Raw genomic sequence first — 24168 nt, 5'->3', positions numbered from 1 at the left:
TCCTATGTGCACATAGATTCTGATGCTCGTAACAAGCTAGATGCCAAATCCAAGAAATGTTTCTTCATTGGCTATGGAGATGAAGAATTTGGATTTCGATTCTAGGATGATCAGAACAGAAAGATTATCAGAAGCAGGAACGTGATCTTCAATGAGAAAGTTTTGTACAAAGACAGATCAAGTGCAGAAACAGATATGACTGATTCAGACACAAGTCCACAAAAATCTGAATTCATCAGATTAGAAGGGCTTCCCGATGTTACCGAGCAAAACAAAACTCAAGAGTCTTTACAAGAAGATTCAAGCACATCTGTACCTACCACTACCCAAGACGATGCAGAGCTAAGTGAACCAATTGTTCATGTTCGCAGGTCTTCAAGGACTATAAAGCCCCCACAACGGTTCACACTTCTACTGAATTATATTTTACTGACAGATGGTGGTGAGCCGCTAAGTTATGAAGAATCCTTACAAGATGGAAACTCAAGCAAATGGGAGTTAGCCATGAAGGATGAGATGAGTTCGTTACTGAAGAACAAGACCTGGGAGCTGACCTCACTACCTGAAGGAAATAAGGCTTTGCAAAACAAGTGGGTCTACAGAGTAAAGACTGAGCATGACGGAAGCAAACGGTTCAAGGCAAGACTTGTTGTAAAAGGGTTTCAACAAAAGAAAGGGATTGACTACTCTGAGATATTTTCTCCAGTTGTGAAGCTCACAACAATCAGAGTTGTTCTAGGGATAGTAGCAGCAGAGAATTTACATCTTAAACAATTAGATGTAAAAACAGCCTTTCTTCATGGAGAATTGGAGGAAGACATTTACATGCAACAACCAGAGGGGTTTGAAATACAAGGAAAGGAGAACCAAGTCTGCAAGCTAAAGAAAAGCCTATACAGTTTGAAGCAAGCTCCAAGAAAATGGTACAAGAAGTTTGACAACTTCATGTGTAGTTCGGGATACACAAGATGTCAGGCTGATCACTGTTGCTATGTCAAACATTTTGACAACTCCTACATCATTCTACTATTATATGTGGATGATATGTTGATTGCAGGATCCAACATTGAGGAGATTGACAAGCTGAAACAACAATTGTCAAAACAGTTTGAAATGAAGGATCTGGGAGCTGCTAAACAAATACTTGGCATGAGAATCATCAGAGATCAAGACAAAGGCATACTAAAGCTTTCACAAACAGAGTATGTCAAGAAGGTTCTCAGCAGGTTTAGTATGGATAATGCTAAACCAGTAAGTACACCTCTGGGGAATCATTTCAAGCTCAGCAAAGACCAGTCACCAAAAACTGAGCTAGAAAATGGATACATGGATAAGCTTCCATACGCCTCAGCTATCGGCTCTTTGATGTATGTTATGGTCTGTACTAGACCAGATATTGCCCATGCAGTGGGAGTTGTAAGCCGCTATATGAGCAATCCTGGAAAGCAACATTAAGAGGCGGTGAAATGGATCATGAGATACTTAAAAGGTTCATCAGAGACTTGTCTTACCTTCACAGCTGGTGGTTTGAAACTTGAAGGTTTTGTAGACGCTGATCTAGCAGGAGATGTTGATAGCAGAAAGAGCACTACAGGATATGTATATACTATAGGAGGGATTGCTGTTTCCTGGAGTTCGACCTTACAAAAGATCATCGCTCTTTCAACAACCGAAGCTGAATATGTTGCAGTTTCAGAATCTGCAAAAGAGATAGTATGGCTAAAAGTTTCCTAAAAGAATTGGGCAAGATGAATGAAAAGGGTACTTTGTATAGCGACAGTCAGAGTGCAATCTTCCTTGCCAAGAATCCAGCATTTCACTCCAGGACGAAGCATATTCAGATCAAATATCACTTCATCCGATAATTGCTAGACGAGGAGCAACTGATGCTAGAAAAGATCTGCGGAAGCAAGAATCCAGCTGACATGTTAACCAAAGGAGTTACTCTTGATAAACTGAAGCTGTGTAAAGCTTCAGTTGGTCTCAGAGATTAAAAGACAAATCTAGCACCATTTGTGTCCAAGTGGGAGATTGTTATGTGTGGACACAAGATGGTGGTGGCGGCAGCCATGGCAAGCATGGCTGCTGCCAAACATGGCTGCAAGGTTAGGCATGGTAGGTTACCTAACCATTGAAAATGGTGGCTGCCATATTTGACTAAAGGAGAGTGTCTCAGCTATAAATAGAGATGCTGAGAGAGAGACGAAGTGTAGAGAGAACAAGAGAGAAACACAGAGAGAGAGCTAGGGAGAGTTGAGTTGAGTAGAGAAGAATTTTCTCTTCCTCCTTGTTTTGTTGTTTGTATTGTTTCTAAGCTTAATTAATACAAACCAGTAGCTCCGTGGAGTAGGTAAGTTGTCGAACCACGTAAATTTGATGTGTTTTGATTGCTTGAATGACCCAACATAATATACTTATAAACATTGAAGGTACTTACCATAAGATTTAGGAAGCTCCTCTGCTCTGACCTCCTTGCACTTAACTGCTTTGTTATTTGAGTGAATGCTCCAAAAGTATTGCCATACACAAAAATTGTGTTGGTTGGGTTATTCTAGCCCTGGCCCAACCCCTAATAGCATTCTTTTGCTTGACTTCAACAAGAAATGAATAAATTATCGTACCAATACTTGTGAAATGTTGTTGCTTGTGAGAAGATGAGCCAAGTCTTTGGGGCTGTAAGCCTGTAAGTGTATATAACTGGGATAGTGTATAAGAGGGGAGAGGTAATTATTGATATAGTCATTGCTACCATGGCTGCCTCAATTGTTTGCCATACATTATCCTCTTCGATTGGCTCAAGGCACTCTCCAGATTTTGCATATGTTAGCTTAAGGTATACCTATCTCCTTGTACCATTTTAAGAAGGCAAGACTTTATAAGATTAGTTACGTAAATATTAATTACTAGAGGTTTTTGCATGACTCATCAAGAATCCCTGCTGCTGTTGAAGCACAATTTACTCCACTCAGAACGCTTTCTGCTGCTGAGAAAGTGATTGCGAGGGCTGGAAGAGAAGGCAGGCCAAGAACTCCCCTACAAAATCTACGAGAAAAGAAGCAATATTTCACGTACATGGTAGCGTATAGGGCAATATCAAAGTGTGCATGGTGTTAGAGACGTTAGACATCTAGAGTTTATGACGTGTTAGGTCTCTAGTTTAATCTGCAAATAACTCCTAGTATTTAGAAGCTCATTTTGTTTTTCAGATTAGTGTTTGACTGCTTCTTAGTTGTTTACCACGATCTTAAGGTTGTTAAAGACGTGGGCTGGTATTTTGCTATTCAGTTATTTGCAATGGCTTTGTAAGCCATTCGATTTACAACAGATAAACTTCAAAGAACTTCAAAGGTCTTTGCTTTAGAGTCTATTTTTTTTAACAATTTTGTATCTAAGCACCTAATCGGGCCTGGTTGTGAGTGTTAGAGAGAAGAGAGAAACAAGGAAGTGAAAGAGTGAGACACGGCTATAAAAAGAAGTTTCGTTCAGAGCCATTCCCAAGTTTGATGGTCATTATGACCATTGGTCAATGTTGATGGAAAATTTCCTTTACTTGAAGGAATTTTGGAGTCTCATCGAAGAAGGAATTCCAGTACCAAAAGCTGATGGCTCGGGGCTAACAGTAGCTCAGAGGAAGATGATGGAGGATCAGAAGCTAAAAGACATAAAAGTCAAGAACTACCTATTTCAAGCCATTGATCAAAACATTATAGAGACAATCCTCTTCAAAGACACAGCGAAACAAATCTGGGATTCCATGAAGCTGAAGTATCAAGGGTCAACTAGAGTAAAGCGAGCTCAATTGCAAGTTACAAGGAGAAGTTTTGAAGTCTTGCAGATGAAGGAAAATGAAGGGGTAGATGAGTATTTTGCTCGAACTCTTACGGTTGCCAATGAAATAAAGATACACGGTGAAAAAATGGATCAAGTGGTCATCATTGAGAATATTTTGAGATCTATGACCTTAAAGTTTGATTATGTTGTATGTTCAGTGGAAGAATCTAATAATTTGGACACTTTAACAATTGATGAACTATAGAGAAATCTGTTAGTTTATGAACAAAGAATGAAGGGGCACAAACAAAACAGTGAAGAGCAAGCATTGGGGAAGGAGCCTAGTTTCTTGACTTAGGCTGCTCAAACCACATGTTAGGAAACAAGTAGTGGTATGTGGACTTTGATGAGCAATTCCAGCATTCAGTGAAACTGGGGAACAATTCAAGGATGCTAGTAATGGGAAGGGGAAACATCAAGATAGAGATCGGAGGAATAATTCAGGTAGTAACCAATGTGTTTTACATTCCTCAGCTTACAAATAATTTGCTGAGTGTTGGTTAGTTATAAGAGAAGAGGTTGACCATTCTTATTCAAGATGGAGCATACATAATTTATCATCCTAGTAGAGGTTTCATAACACATACTCAGATGACAGCGAACAAGTTGTTTGTCTTGCTCGCCAATGCAAAAATGCAAAGCTCAAAATGTCTTCGAGTCGTAATTAAAGATACCACTGATCTCTGGCATCGAAGGTATGATCATCTGAACAACAAAAGCCTCAGAACCTTGCACTACAAGCAACTTGTTAAAGGGCTGCCAAAACTCAAAGTTGTGAAAAGAGTGTATTGTTTGCAACATCGAAAAACAACATCATGAGACTATACCAAAGAAAAGTCAGTGGAGGGCCTCACAAAAACTACAATTAATACATGCTGACACTTGCGGTCCCATCATACCAAGCTCAAATAGCAACAAGAGGTACATTTTAAGTTTTATTGATGATTATAGTAGGAAGAATGGGGTTTACTTTCTATCTGAAAAGAGTGAAGCCTAAGGTGTTTTGGCCAGAAGCGGTTCAATGGATAGTACGTGTGTTAAACATGATTCCTACAGTAGTGATGAAAGGCAAGACCCAGAAGAGTGCTGGAGTGGAATCAAGCCAACTGTGGAATACTTTCGGGTTTGGGGATGCATTGGAGATGTTCACGTACCAGATACTAAGAGATCAAAGCTGGATGATAAGAGTTACAAATGTGTGTTTCTCGGGTATAGTGATGAGTCCAAAGCTTATAAGTTGTTTGATCACATTACCAAGAAGATTGTAATTAGCAGATATGTTATGTTCGATGAAGGTGAAAACTGGAACTGGGGGAGGAGTGAAGAAGTGAAGCTCGATGTACTTGACTGGAGAGATGATTACTAAGAAGATGATGAGCATGATCTCAATGACTCAGATAAGGATGAAGAAAGTGCAGAAGGTAACCAAGATGAATCATCTGCTTAAACTGATTCATATGGAGGTAGTGGAGAAGTCCATCTTCATCTGGACCAAGAGTTAGAAGAGCACCCAGTTGCATGCAAGATTACAAAAGCAGAGAAGGTTTATCAGAAGAGGAAAAATTTACAAAGCCTTGCTTTGTTCACTTCACAAGAAGATTCAACCTTCTATACAGAGGCTGCGAAGAGTGAAAAGTAGAGGAATGTGATGGATTTAGACATAAAAGCTATTGTGAAAAATAAAACTTGGGAATTGGTAAATCTGTTAGTTGAAGCAAAGAAGATTGGTGTTAGGTGGGTATATAAGACTAAGTTGAATGAAAGTGGGTAGGTTGATAAATGCAAAGCCCGTTTGATGGCAAAAGGTTATGCTCAAGAACATGGGATAGATTATGATGAGGTGTTTGCTTTAGTGGCATGGTGGGATACAATTCACATGGTTTTGGCTTTGGTTGTTCAGAAGGGTTGGTTGGTGTTTCAGCTGGATGTAAAAAGTGCATTCTTGCACGAAGAATTAAAGGAAGTTGTTTTCATTGAGCAACCACAAAGATATGAGCAAAAAGGCAAAGAAGAGAAGGTGTTCAAGCTCAAAAAGGTTTTATATGGCCTAAAGCAAGCCCCTCAAGCCTGGTACAGTAAGATTGAGAATTATTTTCTCAATGAAGGTTTTGAAAGATGCAATTATGAGTCTACTTTATTTGTCAAAACAGAAGCTGGAGGTAAGATTTTAATTGTAACTCTCTACGTAGATGACTTAATCTTTATTGGTAATGGTGCTTGCTTGATTGAGGGGTTTAAGTGTTCGATGAAGTCTGAGTTTGAGATGACGGATCTAGGAAAGATAAGATATTTCCTAAGTGTTGAAGTTCTGCAAAGTTCAAAGGTTATTCATTTGTGTCAGAAGAAATATACCAAAGATGTCCTTGATGGGTTTGGTATGAGGGAGTGAAATTTAGTAAAGAATCTCATAATGTCTGGTTGAAAGCTAACAAAAAAAGGTGGAGGGGAAGAAAGTTGATGTAACTCAATTCAAGCAATTGGTTGGTAGCCTTATGTACTTGACGACTACCAGACCTGATTTGATGTACATTGTATGTCTCATTAGCAAATATATGGCAGATCCAACTGAGGAGCATTTGCTTGCTGCAAAAAGGGTGCTTCGATATCTAAAGGAGGCTCTAGAGCTTGGCGTGTTCTACCCAAGAGAAGGTGCAATATAACTGTTTGCATATACGGATAATGATTATGCTGGTGACTATAATGATAAGAAAGTACTTCAGGGCATGTGTTTAAGTTGAATGAAGGAGTTGTGGTTTGGGCTTCGAAGAAGCAACATGTTGTAACTCATTCTACAATAGAGGCGGAATATGTTGCAGCAACAGTGTGCTTGTCAGAGTATTTGGATGAAGAGAGTGCTTAATCATTTCAGCCCTTCTCAAAGTAAGTATATTAGTGTGTTTTGTGATAACTTATATGTTATTAAGTTGTCTAAAAACCTAATTTTACATAGGGAGCAAACATATAGATGTGAGGTTTCATTTTCTGCATAATCTCACTAGGGATGGAGTGGTTAAGTTGAAGTATTGTGGTACCAATGAGTAGCTTACAGACATTATGACCAAGCCTCTAAAGCTGGAGAGTTTTGTGAAGCTTCGAGAGCTACTGGGGATGAAGTTTCTTGCTGAGGTAAACTGATTGCTTTTGACAATTCCAATTTAGGGGAGGGAATGTTAGAGATGTTAAACGTCTAGAGTTTATGGCGTGTTAGGTCTCTAGTTTGAATCTGTCAATAACTCATAGTGTTTAGGAGCTCATTTTTTTTTCCAGATTCATGTTGACTGCTTCCTAGTTGTTTACCATGATATTAGGGTTGTTAAGGACTTGAGCTGTTATTTTGCTATTCAGTTATTTGTAATGGCTTTATAAGCCAATTCCCTTTCATTTGATTTACAATAGATAAACTTCAGAAAACTCCAAAGGTCTTTGCTTTAGAGTCTATTTGTTCTAACAATTTGGTATCAGAGCTCTTAATCGAGTCTGATTGTGAGTGTTAGAGAGAAAAGAAAAACAAGGGAGTGAAAGAGTGAGATATGGATGCAGAAGGAAGTTTCATTTAGCCAGCCATTCCCAAGTTTGATGGTCATTACGACCATTGGTCAATGTTGATGAAAATTTCCTTTGCTCAAAGGAATTTTGGAGTCTCTTTGAAGAAGGAATTCCAGTACTAGAAGCTGATGGCTCGGGGCTAACAGTAGCTCAGAGGAAGATGATGGAGGATCAGAAGCTAAAAGACTTAAAAGTCAAGAACTACCTATTTCAGGTCATCGATCGAAACATTTTGGAGACAATCCTCGTCAAAGACACAACGAAATATTTTGTTGAAATACATAGATTGTAGTGTTTAGCATTAATATGTAATTAATAACGCGGTGTATATATTTTTATAAAAAATATTTAACTAATAAAATATATTTTTACAAATTTAAACATTCTTGTTTCTCTTTTCAGGATGCATCTAACTTGTAATGCCCTGTTTGTTTTTGCATTTCAAAAGCGCTTCTGAAAAAATTTGAAAATTTTTTCTTTGTTTCAAATTAATATTTTTTTGAAGTTTTTAGATCATTTTGATGCGTTGATATCAAAAATAATTTTTTAAAAATAAAATATATATTATTTTTATAAATTTATAAATAAAAATTATTTTGATAAGCAATTAGAACCACATTTCCTAACATATTTTTAATGAATAAGAGATTATCATCCATCCACCACGTACCTAATTCTTTTGTAGAAAAAGTTAGAAACGGTTTTGCTTTTGAGCAAGAACCACGTTCTTGTCTTTTAACTTGTTTTATTTTCCCTTTACAAGCTAGTTAACTAGAGGTTTTTATGCTCTACTTTGTCATGTTGTTATTTTTCCAAACAATTACAATAACATTGTAATTATTAAATCCAACCAGAAAAAAAAATATAGAGTAACGATTAAGAAGAGTTAACTCAATTTGAACATATTTTTTTAATAATAAAAAACAAGTTTTTGACTAGCTTTAATTAGATTAACTTAAGATTTTAATATAATCATACGGTAACAAATTAAGTTTTTCATTGATTTTTTTGTGAAGAGACTACATTAACGATCCAAGTTTTTCAGTAACACACTGATAAATTTTATACAAATAAAATTGTTGTTAGATGATCATCTTATATTGATTTTATTATTATTATTATTATTATTATTATTATTATTATTATTATTATTATTTATTAACATAAATGTCTTGGTCAGTTTTCGCGCACCTTGATTAATTTCATGGGCCCTGAAGTTAACGATTATGTAAGTCTCTAGTGACCATCATATTAACAACCACAAAGCTTGAACTTGAGATCACAGGGGAAACAAACCCCTTGATCCTAATCTCTAAGGCTCAGTTTATTTGCTGGAAAGTAGTTTTCTTTTGAAAAGTGAATTATGAAAAAGTGAATTATTTTCCGATGTTTGAAAATGAGCTGAAAAATAACTTATTAATGTTTTATTTTTTCAAGTTTATTAAAATAATGAAGAACAAATCTTACAAATTAAAAAGTTGAATGAGAATAAAATTGAAAAAAATATAATTTCATAAATTATTTTAAATAAAATAAATAATAATCAAAATAATAGAAATCAAATATAAAAAATAAAAAGAATTGAAAGATGAAGAAATTATAATAATAATAATTAACATTTCATAAATTATTTCAAATAAAATAACTAATAATAAAAAAAACGAGGACTAAATTTGATAGATAAAACATTTCAATTAAAAAATGATAAAGAAAAAGTAAATAATAATTATAAAAATAAGAACCAAAATTAATATAAAAATTAAATTCTAATGGATGAAATTGAAAAACAAATAATAAAAACAAAAATATATAGTAATCAAAAGTTTGAGGACTAAATTTGATATAATCAGCAAATAATATGATATTTCTAAATTTTTTATAACTTCCGTAAAGTGTTTTCCACCCAAAACAAAAGGAAAACACTTTTCTGAAAATCAAGCTAAATTTTTTTTTAACTGGAAAGTAGTTTTTGTTAATCAATTTTTTTAATAATAAATAAACATAAATAAATTTAAAAAATAATTTTTCTAAAACCAATTTTCAGAAAACAAACAAAAAAGTTATCCTTCTTCAATTAACATTCCCCCAAGCACGGTCACTTGGATGGAGATTTTAAAATCCAATTTCTTAAAATTGATTACAAAAATTATTCAGATATTTTATGTCAACAATTTTTTTAAAATGATATAATCAATACCGGCTAATATTTTGTTTTATTCAGTAATAAATATATTTTCAATTTATTTTAAATGTAATCAGGTATCTTTCCAATATTCTTTTTAAAATCAACATATTAACATCTTAAAAAATCAACTTAGCAATACTGCCACGTATATACATTAACATTGAAAATAATATGCTATTTTATTGATTATCTCATCAATGAAATTGTCATTATTAATATAATCTTTTGTTTATATATTTAAATAATAAAAAATGTATTTGAATTAATTTATAAATTAATTGAAATTAAAGGGATGTTTAAGAGTGTATTAAATATTATTTTTTAAAATATTTTCATTTAAAAATATATAAAATATATATTTTTTATTTTTAAATTATTTTTAACATTAATAAATCAAAACGACTTTAAAATATAAAAAAAATAATTTAAAATAAAAAATAAAAAAAATAATCTGAATCACCAAATTCAAAAAATCACGTCGTTAAAACATTGGAGTGGTGCGTAAAGAATTTCAATTCCGTTCTTAAACCTTTTTTAAAAAAACACTGTCACAATATCCTCTAAAATAAATAATAATTATTTTTATGAATAAATAATTATTTTTTATTTTTTACCAAAATTCCAAACCCCACTGAAATATCAACGAAACTTCCTAGTTCCCACCATAAAGGGCAATACAGTAACTCTCCATGAAAAGACCTCGATAATTGGTAAACGTCTAGAACCAGTCAGCACTCTTAACGGCTAGGATTTCTCCTCTAAATCCAAAGGACATGATGCTAATCAAACTCGTGCTGTTCTCAAATCCAAAATCACAGTCACTCACTCCACTCTCCCCATCCCCACCCCCACCCCCAAAACGTTTCGTTTTCCCCTCTCACTTACTCTTATCAATCTCATATTATTAACCGAAACACTTCCTGTCTCTCTAATCTTTTAATCTCCACCGTCAGATCTACCAGATCTAGAACATTCCTGACTTCCCTTTCCCTTCCCTTCAAGCGCCGCCGTAACGGATATGGTTGTTAACGGGAGACCAATTAAGAGGATGAAGAGGAGAGTCACAGCTGATCTCTATAACTTCCTCACTTTCCCTGCCTCCTCCTCCTCCTCCTCCTCCTCCTCCTCTTCATCTTCGCTTCCTCCACCTCGCGGTCCTTTCAGATCCAACGTCAGGTCGTTTTTAACTGAACACGCGCTGTTACCTCCCCCCTCATCGCTTTTCCCCCATCTGCTCACATGGAAAATCTCGTTTCGAGTCGGTGACTTAGTGGAGTCTGGTGGTGGAGAGGCGGGGTCGGCGGTGGTTTCTTTGTATGTGGTGGAGGAGGATGTGGCTAGATCTAGAACTGTTTACTGTGATCAGTGTCGAGTTGTTGGTGAGTTAACTCAGCTCGAGTTACTGAAAAACGCGTTATTTTTCCTTCACGCTTTCTCTTCCCTTGCCATTCGTTGGTCGGGGCGGGAAACTCGAGAGCTCTCTTGTTATGTGTGTGTCTCTCTCTCTAGTTTGGTTTTTTTTTTTCTTTTTGTGAAATAAATAAAAAATAAAATACCGCGCCATATCACGTGATCGTCTCGTGAGAGTGTCTATTGCATGAGTGAACGAGAAGATGGTAACTTATCGTGAGAAATTGGTGTTGTGTGACTTGGATGGACGGGTAATGTGGGGCCCAGAGGAATAATGACAAAAGACAATGATCTGGTGTAGATAAATGTTATCTCAGTTAGGATAGACATGTCTTTTGGACACGTGGCGCGCTTTGGGTCCCTGCTTTTGTTGTTTTCTTTTTTTTATTGATGGGTGCTATTGCGTGACAGCTATTCTCAGCATTTTTTGGCGGGTAATGCAGCATGCTTGCTTGTCTTGTTGTGGTGGCCAGCCTTTGGTTTAGTTTTGGTGGGACCGTATCGTGCATGCACCTGTGTTGCCTTCTTTTGATTGGGATCATGAATTTGTTTTTGGTTGTAAAACCCATGTTGTGCTTTGACCATTCTAGTTGCTTGGGCAATAATGCTTGGTTGTGGAATGGATAATGAGTTGACGGTACTGTTGTCTTTGAATAGGATATTTCGTTTTGTGGTCTCAACTGGGGTAGTTGGTGCTTGGTAGTTGACCAAATTTAATTTCTTTTTTGAATGTTTTGATGCGTCTAGAAGTTTGTAATGTTGGCCATGGAATGATTTTTTTCCCCTTAATGTAAAACTGGTATTCTAAAGATGGATGAGAGTGGACTCAATCTTGTAGCTTATGAAAGAATGATGAGATTATGGGGTTTAACATGGGGCCACTTTGGAGTATGACTGTTTGATTGCTTGCTGAGGAAAAAATTGTGGGTGATAGATTAACTTATGATGTGTTTAGTTGAACATAATGTCATCTGATGGACTTAAGGTGAAAAGTGTTTTTTTTTTTTTTTGTACTTACACTGTCATTGCTCGATTATGTTTTTCGAATTTTCTGTGTTAGAAAATAGTGTTGTGATTGTTTAGATTTTGCTTGTGTTACTTATTTGTTGTTTTTTTCCTCTGCGTGGTAGGTTGGAGTGAACATCCAGTATGCAGTAAGCGTTACCATTTTATCATTAAAGGTGACGGTAACTCCATTGGTGGGTATCATAAGCCATGCACTTGCTGCGGAGACATCCTGCATTTGTCTGAATCAAGGTGAGAACCCTTAGTTATCCTCAGCTTCGCCTTGTTTAGCATTGATTGTGATAATATGTTGGACATGGTATCTTGTTCTTTTATTATTTGGCATAATTTAGTACTGTATGCTATTAATGCAATGTTCATACTTATTATGATATACAGTAATTATGTGCTGGTACATTATGTTGATCTCTGTTAAGCTGTAATTTTCTTTTTGTTATTGTTTGATGTAAAAAATGTATGTTTGTGGTCTGGGGATAGCATGACCAAGGAAATAGGTTATCTTTTAACAATCTCACGAGTACACTTTATCTGCCCCATAGTCTTGCTTGAAGATACAAATTACTAGATCTGTTTTAATAGCTTTTACAAATTGCTTTATGGAACTGAATTTTGATACATTGGTGTATTGAACTTGATTCATGCTGGGATTAATGCTAATATCATACCTGTTGATAACCCTGGTTGATTTGAAGTTAATACTTTATCTGCATCATTTTTGTGGCTTTTGATGATCTTCTGAATTTTCTATTTTAGGTGCAAGGCATGTGACCATGTAACAACTGCAGATGATGTAGAAGAGTGGGTCTATCACCAGTTGGAAGACACCACTCATCTTTTACACGGGGTCATCCATGCAAATGGTTACGGGCACCTTCTTAGGGTAAATGGCAAAGAAGGGGGCTCCAGGGTCCTTTCTGGATGCCATATCATGGACTTTTGGGATCGGTTATGTAAAAGTCTTGGAGTCAGGTTAGGATTTCTCTATTGCATTTCAATTTCATGCTTGTTACTTGGTGAGAGTGTTCTGTTAAGTTGAAATTAATTTCTAATATTTGCTAGCTCATAATTTTTGTCAGAGTTCTCTACATAAACCTTCAGCTCTCAGTTTCATGCGTGTTACTTAGTGAGACTGTTCTGTTAAGTTGAAGATGATTTCTAATATTTGCTAGCTCAAAATATTTATTGGAGTTCTCTACATAAACCTTCTATTGCATTTCAATTTCATGCTTGTTACTTGGTGAGAGTGTTCTGTTAAGTTGAAATTAATTTCTAATATTTGCTAGCTCATAATTTTTGTCAGAGTTCTCTACATAAACCTTCAGCTCTCAGTTTCATGCGTGTTACTTAGTGAGACTGTTCTGTTAAGTTGAAGATGATTTCTAATATTTGCTAGCTCAAAATATTTATTGGAGTTCTCTACATAAACCTTCAGCTCTTTGGTGTGTTTCTCTAAGACCCCGTTTGTTTTTGTGTTTCAAAAGCACGTTTGAAAAAATTTGAAATTTTTTTTTACTTAAAATTATTTTTTTTGTGTGTTTTCAGATCGTGTAGATGTCAAAAATGATGTTTTAAAAATTAAAAAATTATTATTTTGATTCATTTCTGAGTGAAAAACACTTTGAATAGCAACTATTACCACAATATCAGACACCCTCTAAGTAGATGTTATCTTTGGAAGATATTTCATGGTCTAGGAGAATTTGAATACGGGGAGATTGAGAAAAGCAGTTGATGTTTTGGACCGCTACTTGTAAAAGACAAACATAACTGTGAAAGGGCTGAAATTTGTGGAAGCCATCTATGGGGCTTTTCTTTTGGGTCATTGAAATGTTCATTTTTGTTAATTCATTTTGGTGTGGATTTTGTGGAAGTTGTAATTTGTCTAGTGATTCGGTAGATAGAATGCTTTATGCTTCTCTTGAAATCAAGGGTTTTGTACATATTATTCTGGAGATCAAAACACAGTTGATATTTTATACTCTCTCTTAATCTTGTTGGATGTTGGTTTTCTTGTATGGTAGCATGAATCCTGTTAGCCTCCTGATTTCATCTAATTGTAGCTGGGAATTAAACCTACTATTTTGTCTTTTTTCCATGCATTAACAGAAAGGTCAGTGTGATGGATGTATCAAAGAAGTATGGTATAGAGTACAGGCTACTTCATGCTATCACTAAAGGCCATTCGTGGTATGGTGACTGGGGCTATGAGTTTGGTGCTGGCAGTTTTGGTTTGACAGTTGATGCCTATAAGTCAGCTGTTGAAACACTCTCCAGCCTACCTTTGTCCATCTTTCTTTCCGAAGGACAGAAAACACACACTCGCTTGCAGGATACAATAAAGTTTTACCAATCTTTGTCAGATCATGAGCTTGTAAATACTAGAGATCTTTTCTGTTATTTGACAAGTTTGATCCACGATGCTCACAAGTCTACCTCAGGGGTTGATGATTCTAGTTGCAAGAAGTGTCCTTTTTATGCACCAGGGATTTCTTTTTCATGGACTCAGGTTGATATTGAACGTGTTGAAGAAGCCATGTTTAGAGTACTACGAGCAGTGTCTGGGTCCAACTGGGTAAGTTGGCGTGCACTTAGAGGCGCTGTTTTCAAAGTGGCTCCTCCAGAGCTCCTTGATCATTGCCTGAAAGAACTTGGAGGGAAATTTGCAGCTGATGGAATGATTGTTAGCTCTCGATGCAATCCTAGTTCAGGTGCTTTTGAGTACAGGTTAGCAGTTAATCTATCCATTATTTGATTCATGATTGGCATATATAGAACAACTTAAAATTTGAAGAGGTTTTCTGGCTGACCGGCAGTTCTCCAGTTTTATTATATTAGCTGCAATATCCTATTCTTCTTCTAATTTGGCAATGATTAAACTAATGGTCAACATAGCAATCATCTTCTTTGTGCACAAAATGGATCTTGGAAAGACATGAATGGTTTTGAAAGTAATTTTTATTATTTCACTTTTCTGGGAAAACTATGTTTTGGAAACTGATACAAAAAAAAAAAAAAACACAATTTGAGTTCAGGGTTATGATGGAGCTGGATGGTATTGTTAATTTTTAGGGCTGAGATCTAAACCCCTTTTTCCCTTGGGAGGTCCTGCCATTTGCTTCGAATTTTATGTAGTGCAATTTTTCAGTGCAGTGCTATTGTATTAACTTTGTGTTCCAATTTGATACAGACTGGAACCTGGAAATCCTTCCTTAAATAGCACTGCTGCTGCCATTGGCTCTACTGTCATTACCTGCCCTTCTGAAGAAAACCTTATACAGGACCTGAGATTCCTTTTTGAAAACATGCTACTCCCTCAAACAATGTTGAGCTTTGGACATGAGGTCACAATTGATGCTGGGATCATATCAGCCAGGAAACTTCTGGACTGCAAGCAGTTCATGAAGGACTACAACAAGTGTGAAACAACGGTGGTGTCTGTACCAAATACTATATTCCTGTCATGTGAGGTGGAGATTGTTGATCAGTTGGAAGAAAATGTCCCAAATCTCCCCCCAGAAACAGTAGTCTTGCCTTCAAATGCTACAGTATTTGATCTCAAGCGAGAAGCATCCAGGGCGTTTCAAGATGTGTATTTGATGTTCAGAAGATTCCATGCTGAAGAGCTTCTTGGCTATAGTGGTGTTGATGATTCCACCCAGGTCAAGCTCTTGATAGGGTCAGCTGAATCTGTTCAGCTCCGAGGGAGATGCCTCGGAAAAAATGGTCTTGGTAAATTTAGAATGGAAAGAGGAACCGAGGGATGGACTGTGGACTGCTGCTGTGGGGCAAAAGACGATGATGGAGAGAGAATGTTAGCTTGTGATGTCTGTGGAGTGTGGCAACACACCAGGTGTTCTGGCATTCCGGATTCTGATTCAGTGCCTGCCAAGTTTGTCTGTCCTAGATGTAGAGGATCCAGCCTCTGAAGAGACGATAACTTACCACGTTGGTGGCAATGGCAGAAGCTGTGGAAAGAGGATGTCGCCAAAAATCAAGAGGCCGTAAATGTTCTCTTTTCCATCGTTTTCATAGGCTAGTTTTCCCTCCAATACTAGGGTGAATATGTACACATCAAATGCAGTTGTGGTCTCTCTTTCCAGCACTTGTCTGGTCTGGTGTTCGTCTTTTCTGTACATAAAACCCTAACCGAGTCAAAAAAAGAAGGAATTAGCATGGATGTCAACTGTGAATTCGTATTTACCTGCTTGATGCCTGCCTCGATTAGCTGTGTAGGATGGACGGGGAGTTTCTTGACTGATTGTGTTTGGCTTGATGCGCGCGTGCGCGCGTGCGTATTCCTTGAAAGTGGAGCAGGTGTCGAATATTTGACATCAAACTAAAGGGAAAGTGGCTATTCGGTTGACCCCGGTAGGAGGGAGTTGCTTTACGTGAAACCTCCAAATGCCTCCCCATCAATGTACGGTATCAATTTTATCTCTAAACCTCATAAAATTCTGTGAAATCTCCACATCCATGTTCTTATCGAAATATAATTGTATTCAGTAAAAAAAATGACACGTTTTGTAGGGAAAGTGTCAAGGAATTATAAGAGAGAGCTTCAGTTAAAATATCAAGATTGCTCGGAAGAAAATTGATACCAATCACATAAATCCCAAAGAAAAAGAGAAAACAGTGTGAGAAGCACTCACAAGAGAATGGAAGTAAGAGATTATAAAAGCAGAGAGAGAAGATGGCACCACCACTACATGTGTCCAATGCACTCAAGAAAGCAAGTTGAAATCTCATGCCCAAAAAGAAGCTTTTGATTGCGTATGAAGCTTCCTCCACTTCATGCTCCATTGTAATTGCTTTTTCTTTCAAATGGAAACCAGCTGCATCCCCCACCGCCACCCCCCACTGAATCTTGATCTACGTGGGTAACATTGCCTCCCCCCTCCTCCATCACACACAAGTCATTGTGTCACTGTGTTTTCATTAATATATTGTTTGAATCTTGCACGGTGCCAAGTCTTTTTTTAGTGATTATATTCAAAGTCTTGATAATTACCATTCAGAGTCAACCAGCTCGCACAAACTTCTAATCAACTAGTTTAAGGTTTTACTTCAGCATGGATACTTATGTTTAGGTAATAAGTGGGGAGGTTTACCTCGAAGTGGGAGTTGACAAGTAACAAGGTTTTGATGTGATGAGATTTTTCTAGATTAGTGAAGTCTATTTAGTCGTTGGTCAAGGAGTTAATCAATGTGAATAAGATGCATTTCCAAACAAGTCATTGTTCTAGAATAACAATGGTTAAGAAAAAAACTAGTGGGATTATGAGAAAATTGAGTAAAAGAAGCGGTCACAAATTTACTACTAGTACATTTGAGCCTTGTTTTGTTAGAGAAATAGCACAGTTCTTTTTAGTTATTATCACCATCCAGCGAAAAGCTTTTCAAGTGAGGTTTTAAAATATAATTAATATTATTCTTTAACATATTCCCTCAAATGACTTGAAACTTGTACAGATTTACATTATCTTGTACTTAATTTTTATCAAATAAATAACCTTGTTTTGTTAAAGAAATAACACAATTCTTTTTACCATCAAATTAGATATGGTTATCATCACCATCTAGCGAAAAGCTTTTCAAGTGAGGTTCTAAGATATAATTTATATTATTCTTTAATATATTCCCTCAAATGACTTGAAACTTGTACAAACTTACATTATCTTGTATTTAATTTTTATCAAATAAATGAATATAGTGAGATTCAAACTCGTAACCGCTTGATCATCAAGGTTCTGATACCATATCAAAGAATCAATTCAATTCAAAAGATTAAGTTATTAGATAAGGTATCAAGATATAATTTATATGATTCTCTAGCATTAGTTACTATCTTAAAACAATAATAATAATAATAAAAAGTGATAGCAAAGATAGAAAAAAAATATTTCCATATATTTCCAGTTCTGAAAGCATAATTATTCATTCTAAAATATTCACAAAAATATAGTAATCTTTATCTTTTCAATCAAACATGCTACTATTATTATTGTCCCTATGTCTTCTATTTTAAAACACCTGCTAACAATAACTTTATATTTTTGTCTTAATTATTTTCAATTAAAAAAGAAGATACTAGAAATTAACACCTCTTTCTCAGAAGATGATGATCAAATCCAAGGATACGAATGCTAATGCTAATTGAACTCTCTATTGATTAAAAATCAGTCGACTAGAAAAGGGTTATGAACTCTCTCACCATTCTTGTGCAATTTCATTCGAATTCAATGTTCCTATATGCATGTATGATGATGGTTTGAAAGCAGGCATCATGGTTTGTCTGGGATCGAATATTCAAGGAACACTAATTGTTGTGACTTTGTTACGTGTCTCCCTACATCTACATGCAAATTAATGTGTTAATCAGCACGCATTATTTAATCTATAATTAACATAAAGTAAGCAAGATTATTATAATTTATAATTAGGTGGAGAAAATGATAGATCCATTATCTTCTAACCCTGCATGCATTGTCCAAAATTTACTAATATCTCTTTGGGGCAACCTTTCTCCAATCATTTGCGTTTATATATACACAAACACATTGCTAACTTCCTCTTCACTCTTCAATCAACCTAGCTACTCCAAATCTCTCCCATTGCATTCTTAGCCTTCGCCATATACTGCTCGTAGAGTTCCCTTCGAAGCTATCAAAGATGGTTTTGGCTAATTTTCTTGTCGTGGTCTTATTGATGGAGTTAATAGCAGGTGGTTATAGATTTGGAGCAGACGGCCTGAGCATGAACTACTATGTTTTCAATTGCCCGTTAGCTGAGCCAATTGTGAGGAGCACAGTGACAAGTGCTTTGCAGTCTGATCCTACCTTAGCAGCTGCTCTTGTTAGGATGCATTTTCATGATTGCTGGATACAAGTAATCGACCCTTTTCTCTCTTTAACTGTTTACGCTCTCATTGCACATACACCTCTCTCACATTCATGTGGGGTTTACGTGTAGTTTTGTTATAAGGTTCCACAAGTCAAGTGTTAGGGTTAATATAGATACAAATACCAGCAAGAGTGTCCAATGATCTCTCTTTGTGTTTGACTGTTGAAATAACTTGAAATAGGGATGTGATGGGTCTATCCTGCTGGACTCAACGAAGGATAACACAGCAGAGAAGGATTCTCCAGGAAATCTGAGTGTTAGAGGCTTTGAATTAATTGATGATGTAAAGGAGCAACTTGAATACCGATGCCCTGGTGTTGTCTCCTGTGCTGATATTGTTGCAATGGCTGCTAGAGAGGCTGTTTCTTGGGTAACAAAATTCTTTCAATATTCTGTTTCTTCTTCTTCTTCTTCTTCTTCTTCTTCTTCTTTCAATGCTTAGCATCTACTGATATATGAATTGTCTGGTGTTGGTGGGAATCACAGTCAGGAGGTCCAGTGTATGACATACCAAAAGGAAGAAAAGATGGAAGAAGGTCTAAAATTGAAGACACTATCAATTTGCCTTTCCCCACTTTTAATGCCTCTGAGCTCGTTAGTGTCTTTGGCAAACGTGGTTTCAGTGCCCAAGACATGGTTGCTTTGTCTGGTAAGTATTCATCTTCTTCACCTATCAAATTACTAGGAGTGTTAAGGTGCTCATCGTCGTTCTGTGGTCATCACTTGGTTTATGCAGGGGCACATACACTGGGAGTGGCAAGGTGCTCATCGTTCAAAACTAGGTTGAGTGAACCTGTTGATCCAACTATGGACTCAGACTTTTCAAAGACATTGGCCAAAACATGTAGTGGTGGGGACAATGCAGAACAATCCTTTGACGTGACAAGAAATAATTTTGATAGCTTCTACTTCCAAGCATTGCAAAGGAAAGCTGGAGTCCTATTTTCAGACCAAACCCTATACAATAATCCAAAAACCAGAGCAATTGTCAATAACTATGCTATGAACCAGGCCATGTTTTTCCTTGATTTTCAACAGGCAATGGTGAAAATGAGCTTGCTTGATGTTAAGGAAGGATCAAAAGGAGAAGTAAGAGCAGATTGCCGTAAAGTAAACTAAATGTTGTGAGATGGTTCTTGTAGATTAAGAGAAGAGACTTGTCCTTGAGTAGATTATTGATGATTCCGGTCTTATATGCGATGGATTATCCTTGTACTTTTTGTATACTTTGTTTAAAGATGCAATAAAATGATCAATAAAGAGTGTGGTTCTATTTCTTGTTTGCCTTGAAGATTTAGTTCTATTCAAGAAGCACAAGCGAATCCTAAAGAAAATCATCAGATAATGCTGACAAGAAACAAGTGATAGAAAGGCTAAAGCTAGAATCAGATAGTGCACAGCTGTAACTTGTTTCCAGCTGCCAGAAGCCTGAGTGGCAACTGCGGTAGAGGTAAAGTAGGAGTAGCAGCAAGCAGAGCTTCACAGCAGTAAATCGGAAGCAGAGAAGCCAGCAGAAACAGACTATTTGAAGTAATCAAGAAAGCTCCTGATATATCTCTACCATGGATTAGGAAGGATCCAACAGGGCGGTGGTTGAATGCATTACAGAAAGTTGATAGGACAACAAATATCAAGAAGCAATCCATCAGACAAAGCTAGCAAGAAACAAGTGACATCCCAGATAGAACAGAGCCTAATTACCATCATGGAAACTCCTGATATGGGTCTACCATGGATTTGGAAGGAACCAACAGGGTGGAGGTTGAATCTTCAGTGCATCCAATTGATAAAAATGCTTGACACTTTTGTCTTTCAAGTTATAAACACCCATATCATGGCCACCATACAAATAATCCTCGTTCATTCGCTCCCAGTAATCATCAGTAAAGTAAACAGAATTCTTTTCACATCCTGGAAGATCGCAAGCTAAGACTGATGCGGAGTGATTTCCACCCACGAATACTGCTTGATCATCCAACGATTTCATGCTCACCCATGTTTCCTTGTCAAAATCCATCCTAAACAAGCCAAATAACAATGTCCTGTATGCACAAACCAAAGGTTCAGCAGCCTTGTCAGTAAGCAAGTCTCCTTCGTGCAACACCCTACCTTCCTCGTCAACAAATTCCCCTATGCGCCTCACAACGAGCAAAACCCCACCAGGTGATTCCACCAGGTAAAGTCTGGAGTTGTAAAGATCACTCGAAACATTCAGCGTTTGCCGCAATGATGCACAACAGAAAAGACTCGTTATGGTCTTCGTGCTTACTGGAAAACTATCAGATCCCAAGTCCCAAACAGCAAGACTGCCACAATTCGCGAGTACATATAGCTTATTTTCATGGCACATAATATCATGGAACGGGGCATCCATACCTTCAAGATACATCCATGACATTGCCCCACTATCTCCACACTGGCAGAAAGCGATTTTCGAGTTTTGACAACAGATTAGTACCACTCCGTAGCTCTTATTATGACATGGGTCGCATGACAAAATAGCCTTTTGAATAAAGTGCTCTCTCAGCTGTCTTGAACACGTCCACCCCCTATAAAATCTGGAATCTGAGGCAGCTTCAGGAGCAAATTTAATAAGGTATTCGCCTCCATTATCCATATCCTCAATTATTCTCCCCAAGAAAGTGTCCATTGCAGGAAGTTCTGTTCGTTTCTCGGTTAGAGGGTTGAAAACAAAAAGGTTGTTTCTTTCACAGTTGATGGAGATCATATATCCATGAGATGATCCAACACAAAAACTCTGATAACAAATCTCCTTCGACGTTGCGTACTTGCTACTATAAAGTTGTCCATCTTCAATACTGAATAGCTTGGTACTGGTGTCGCTGCTCGCATTACTTTCTTCATCTTGAGGAGGAATCAAGAGCCAAGGAATTCGATGGAACTTTGTGTAGAGTTTAAGTTGTTTCGCAACAGAATTCCAATGCAAACAAACAGTTTTGGCTCGTTGAACATCGACGAAGGACAGACGGTTAAGAATTTGAAGTAAAACATCACCAACAAGCTGACCCCATTTGGGCATTGATGATGATCTTCTTCTGGCTTCAGTGTTAGCAATGCTTGGGGGTGATGGTCCTCTCATTCTTTTGATAGCCATTGGAATTATTGTAGAACGTTGCTTAAATCTGTCCAGATATATATAGAGAGGTTCGATCGATAGTTTCCCTTTCCTGCATGGATTCTTGATGGGATTTGAATTCAAATCAGAAACCTAACCAATCCTGTTGCTATCAGGATTTTTTTTCTTAAAACATTAATTTTTCTTTTTAAAAAAAGCAAATAACATTATTAATATAAAAAAAATAATCCTATTTCCCTCTTAAAAATCAAATTCTTACCTCGTCACTTACATGGAATAGCCATAACAATAATTGCAATAATAATAATAATAATAATCTTAACCGTTCTTGTTGGATTTGGATTAGGATTGGATTTTATGATGATGATCCTCTCTTTCTTTTGATAGCCATTGGAATTATCGTGGAGCGTCTCTCCAGGCTTGATACTTTGCCTTTACTTTTTTGGATTAGGAACTAGATTGGTATTCCGTGTCAAAAGGATTTTTAACTTAAAAGAAAAAATTAAAAAATAATTATATTTTATGAAAAATTAAAAGAAATTCATACCCGAGTTAAATCTTGATTAATTTAGTAATACGATAAAAAAATTAAATAACAATAACAAATAAAAAATTATTATCTCGGATAAAGCTGGGTTAACATATGAAATTCAGGATTTAAAAATAAAATATGTTCGGATTATATATTTATCGTACATTATATATCATAAGATCGAAATAATTCAATAGAAAAATAAATTGTTAATAAATAAAAATGAAATTAAAAAAATTAAAAAAATATATATATTAAGATATTTAACATCGTAATACAGATCATTTGCATAATTGTATTTAATGAGTTTGTTTATTAAAATTAATTTTTAACAGAAATCGACAAACAAATAAAATTTGTTGAATAAAATAAAAGGAAAAATAAACCATGCAAAGCTATACATATTAAAAATATTATAAAAAATAAATTTAATCTATATAAAAAACAATTACAGATGAATCATGCTAACATCCTCAAAAATTAAATACACCAAATATAATTAAAAATTATCATCATTTAAAAAATACTAAATAAGCCAAAAAATTCATAAAGAAGGAGTGTTAATTAAAATAAAAACTTAAAAATTATGTAAAAAAAACATAAAAAAAGTATTATTTAAAAAAATCCAAAGAATAAAAAAAATGAGATCAAGCACTGCGCGGCCTAGTAAGCCAGGCCAAGTGTCTATCCCATTAAGAAATGACTCACATGTAGGCCTCTCTTTTTTTAAGTTAATGGGGTGGACAACATCGTTCGCTCAAATTTCTTTTGAAAAAAATTGATGACACAGCATCAGGATTCCTAGATTTCAACCATAATGTTGATCGAAAAATTAGGGTTCATGTTTTTTAACTCAAAAAATACCATAGAAACCTTGTTAAACCAATTTATGACCTTAAAAGACGCAACAAAAAAATACCTCAAAACCCAAAACCTAAAATCTTTCCAAACTTAGATCTATTTTTTTAGGAACTTTCAAGGTAAAAAAACACATTTTGTTCGGACTCCTCTCATCATATGAAAAAAAATTGACACAAAAATCGACTGTTTTAGTAGTCAAAATTCTAGCCAACAACAACTTTCTCTCTACACTCGAATCCGGTAAGTCCCTCTCTCTCATCCCACAAAAAAAAATTCAAAAATAAAAAAAATAAAATTTAATATTAAAATTAGATTTTTAAAAATTAAAGGGGCTGGTTATCTAAGAAAAAAAAGAGAGATAAAAATAAACTTTTAAGATAAATTTCAAAGCCGCCACCACCTATTACAATCAAGAACTCCATTGTCAGGAATAAGAGAGAAAATTAAGATATGATTATCTCCATTATTAAGGACATCAAGAATCATATGAGCACATTGTAGAAGAAATTCCCTTCTCCAGCTTAATAAACTTAACTATATTGCATGAATCCTCAAAATTCTGCATGTTTAGTGTATGATTGGCAGTGTGATAGCGGTTACTTTTCAAATAACTTTTCGTGCCGAAATATATGCCAATGATGTTTTTTTATTTTTTAAAAATTATTTTTGACATCAACACTTCAAAACAATCCAAAACATACAAACCATATTAAATTTTAGCAAAAAAAATTAAAACAAATTGAATTTTTTGGGAAGAATAAGATTGAAAAGAAGTAAAGA

General features: G+C 35.7%; 3 protein-coding genes across 3 annotated transcripts; 2 read left to right on the top strand and 1 right to left on the bottom strand.

The window, feature by feature from the left end:
- The first annotated feature begins 10390 nt into the window (after window positions 1-10390).
- LOC133699751 (PHD finger protein At1g33420-like) lies at window positions 10391-16181 on the top strand. Its single transcript, XM_062123180.1, has 5 exons — window positions 10391-10941; window positions 12103-12229; window positions 12752-12967; window positions 14105-14722; window positions 15186-16181. Exons 1-5 carry the CDS (start codon window positions 10581-10583, stop codon window positions 15922-15924), a joined length of 2061 nt encoding a protein of 686 aa, XP_061979164.1. The 5' UTR covers window positions 10391-10580; the 3' UTR covers window positions 15925-16181.
- Window positions 16182-18513: 2332 nt separating this feature from the next.
- On the top strand, window positions 18514-20174 carry LOC133698946 (peroxidase 47-like). The gene is made up of 4 exons (XM_062122059.1): window positions 18514-18883; window positions 19080-19268; window positions 19385-19547; window positions 19635-20174. Exons 1-4 carry the CDS (start codon window positions 18668-18670, stop codon window positions 20015-20017), a joined length of 951 nt encoding a protein of 316 aa, XP_061978043.1. The 5' UTR covers window positions 18514-18667; the 3' UTR covers window positions 20018-20174.
- A 216-nt stretch (window positions 20175-20390) lies between these two features.
- Window positions 20391-22013, bottom strand: LOC133698585 (putative F-box protein At4g17565). Its single transcript, XM_062121561.1, has one exon. The coding sequence runs from the start codon at window positions 22011-22013 to the stop codon at window positions 20625-20627; it is 1389 nt and encodes a 462-aa protein (XP_061977545.1). The 3' UTR covers window positions 20391-20624.
- Between the last annotated feature and the right edge of the window lie 2155 nt (window positions 22014-24168).

Source organism: Populus nigra, chromosome 7 (genome assembly GCF_951802175.1).
Source record: "Populus nigra chromosome 7, ddPopNigr1.1, whole genome shotgun sequence".
NCBI classification, from domain to species: domain Eukaryota; kingdom Viridiplantae; phylum Streptophyta; class Magnoliopsida; order Malpighiales; family Salicaceae; genus Populus; species Populus nigra.
This window is presented reverse-complemented; position numbering and strand designations above follow the sequence as displayed.

Excerpts from the sequence above, each read along its gene's own strand:
- LOC133699751 (XM_062123180.1), top strand. The coding sequence starts at position 10,581 with ATGGTTGTTAACGGGAGACCAATTAAGAGGATGAAGAGGAGAGTCACA. Across the intron at positions 12,230-12,751 it reads CTGCATTTGTCTGAATCAAG|GTGCAAGGCATGTGACCATG; the intron begins GTGAGAACCCTT and ends TTTCTATTTTAG. Across the intron at positions 14,723-15,185 it reads TCAGGTGCTTTTGAGTACAG|ACTGGAACCTGGAAATCCTT; the intron begins GTTAGCAGTTAA and ends AATTTGATACAG.
- LOC133698946 (XM_062122059.1), top strand. The coding sequence starts at position 18,668 with ATGGTTTTGGCTAATTTTCTTGTCGTGGTCTTATTGATGGAGTTAATA. Across the intron at positions 18,884-19,079 it reads TTCATGATTGCTGGATACAA|GGATGTGATGGGTCTATCCT; the intron begins GTAATCGACCCT and ends AACTTGAAATAG. Across the intron at positions 19,269-19,384 it reads CTAGAGAGGCTGTTTCTTGG|TCAGGAGGTCCAGTGTATGA; the intron begins GTAACAAAATTC and ends TGGGAATCACAG.
- LOC133698585 (XM_062121561.1), bottom strand. The coding sequence starts at position 22,013 with ATGGCTATCAAAAGAATGAGAGGACCATCACCCCCAAGCATTGCTAAC.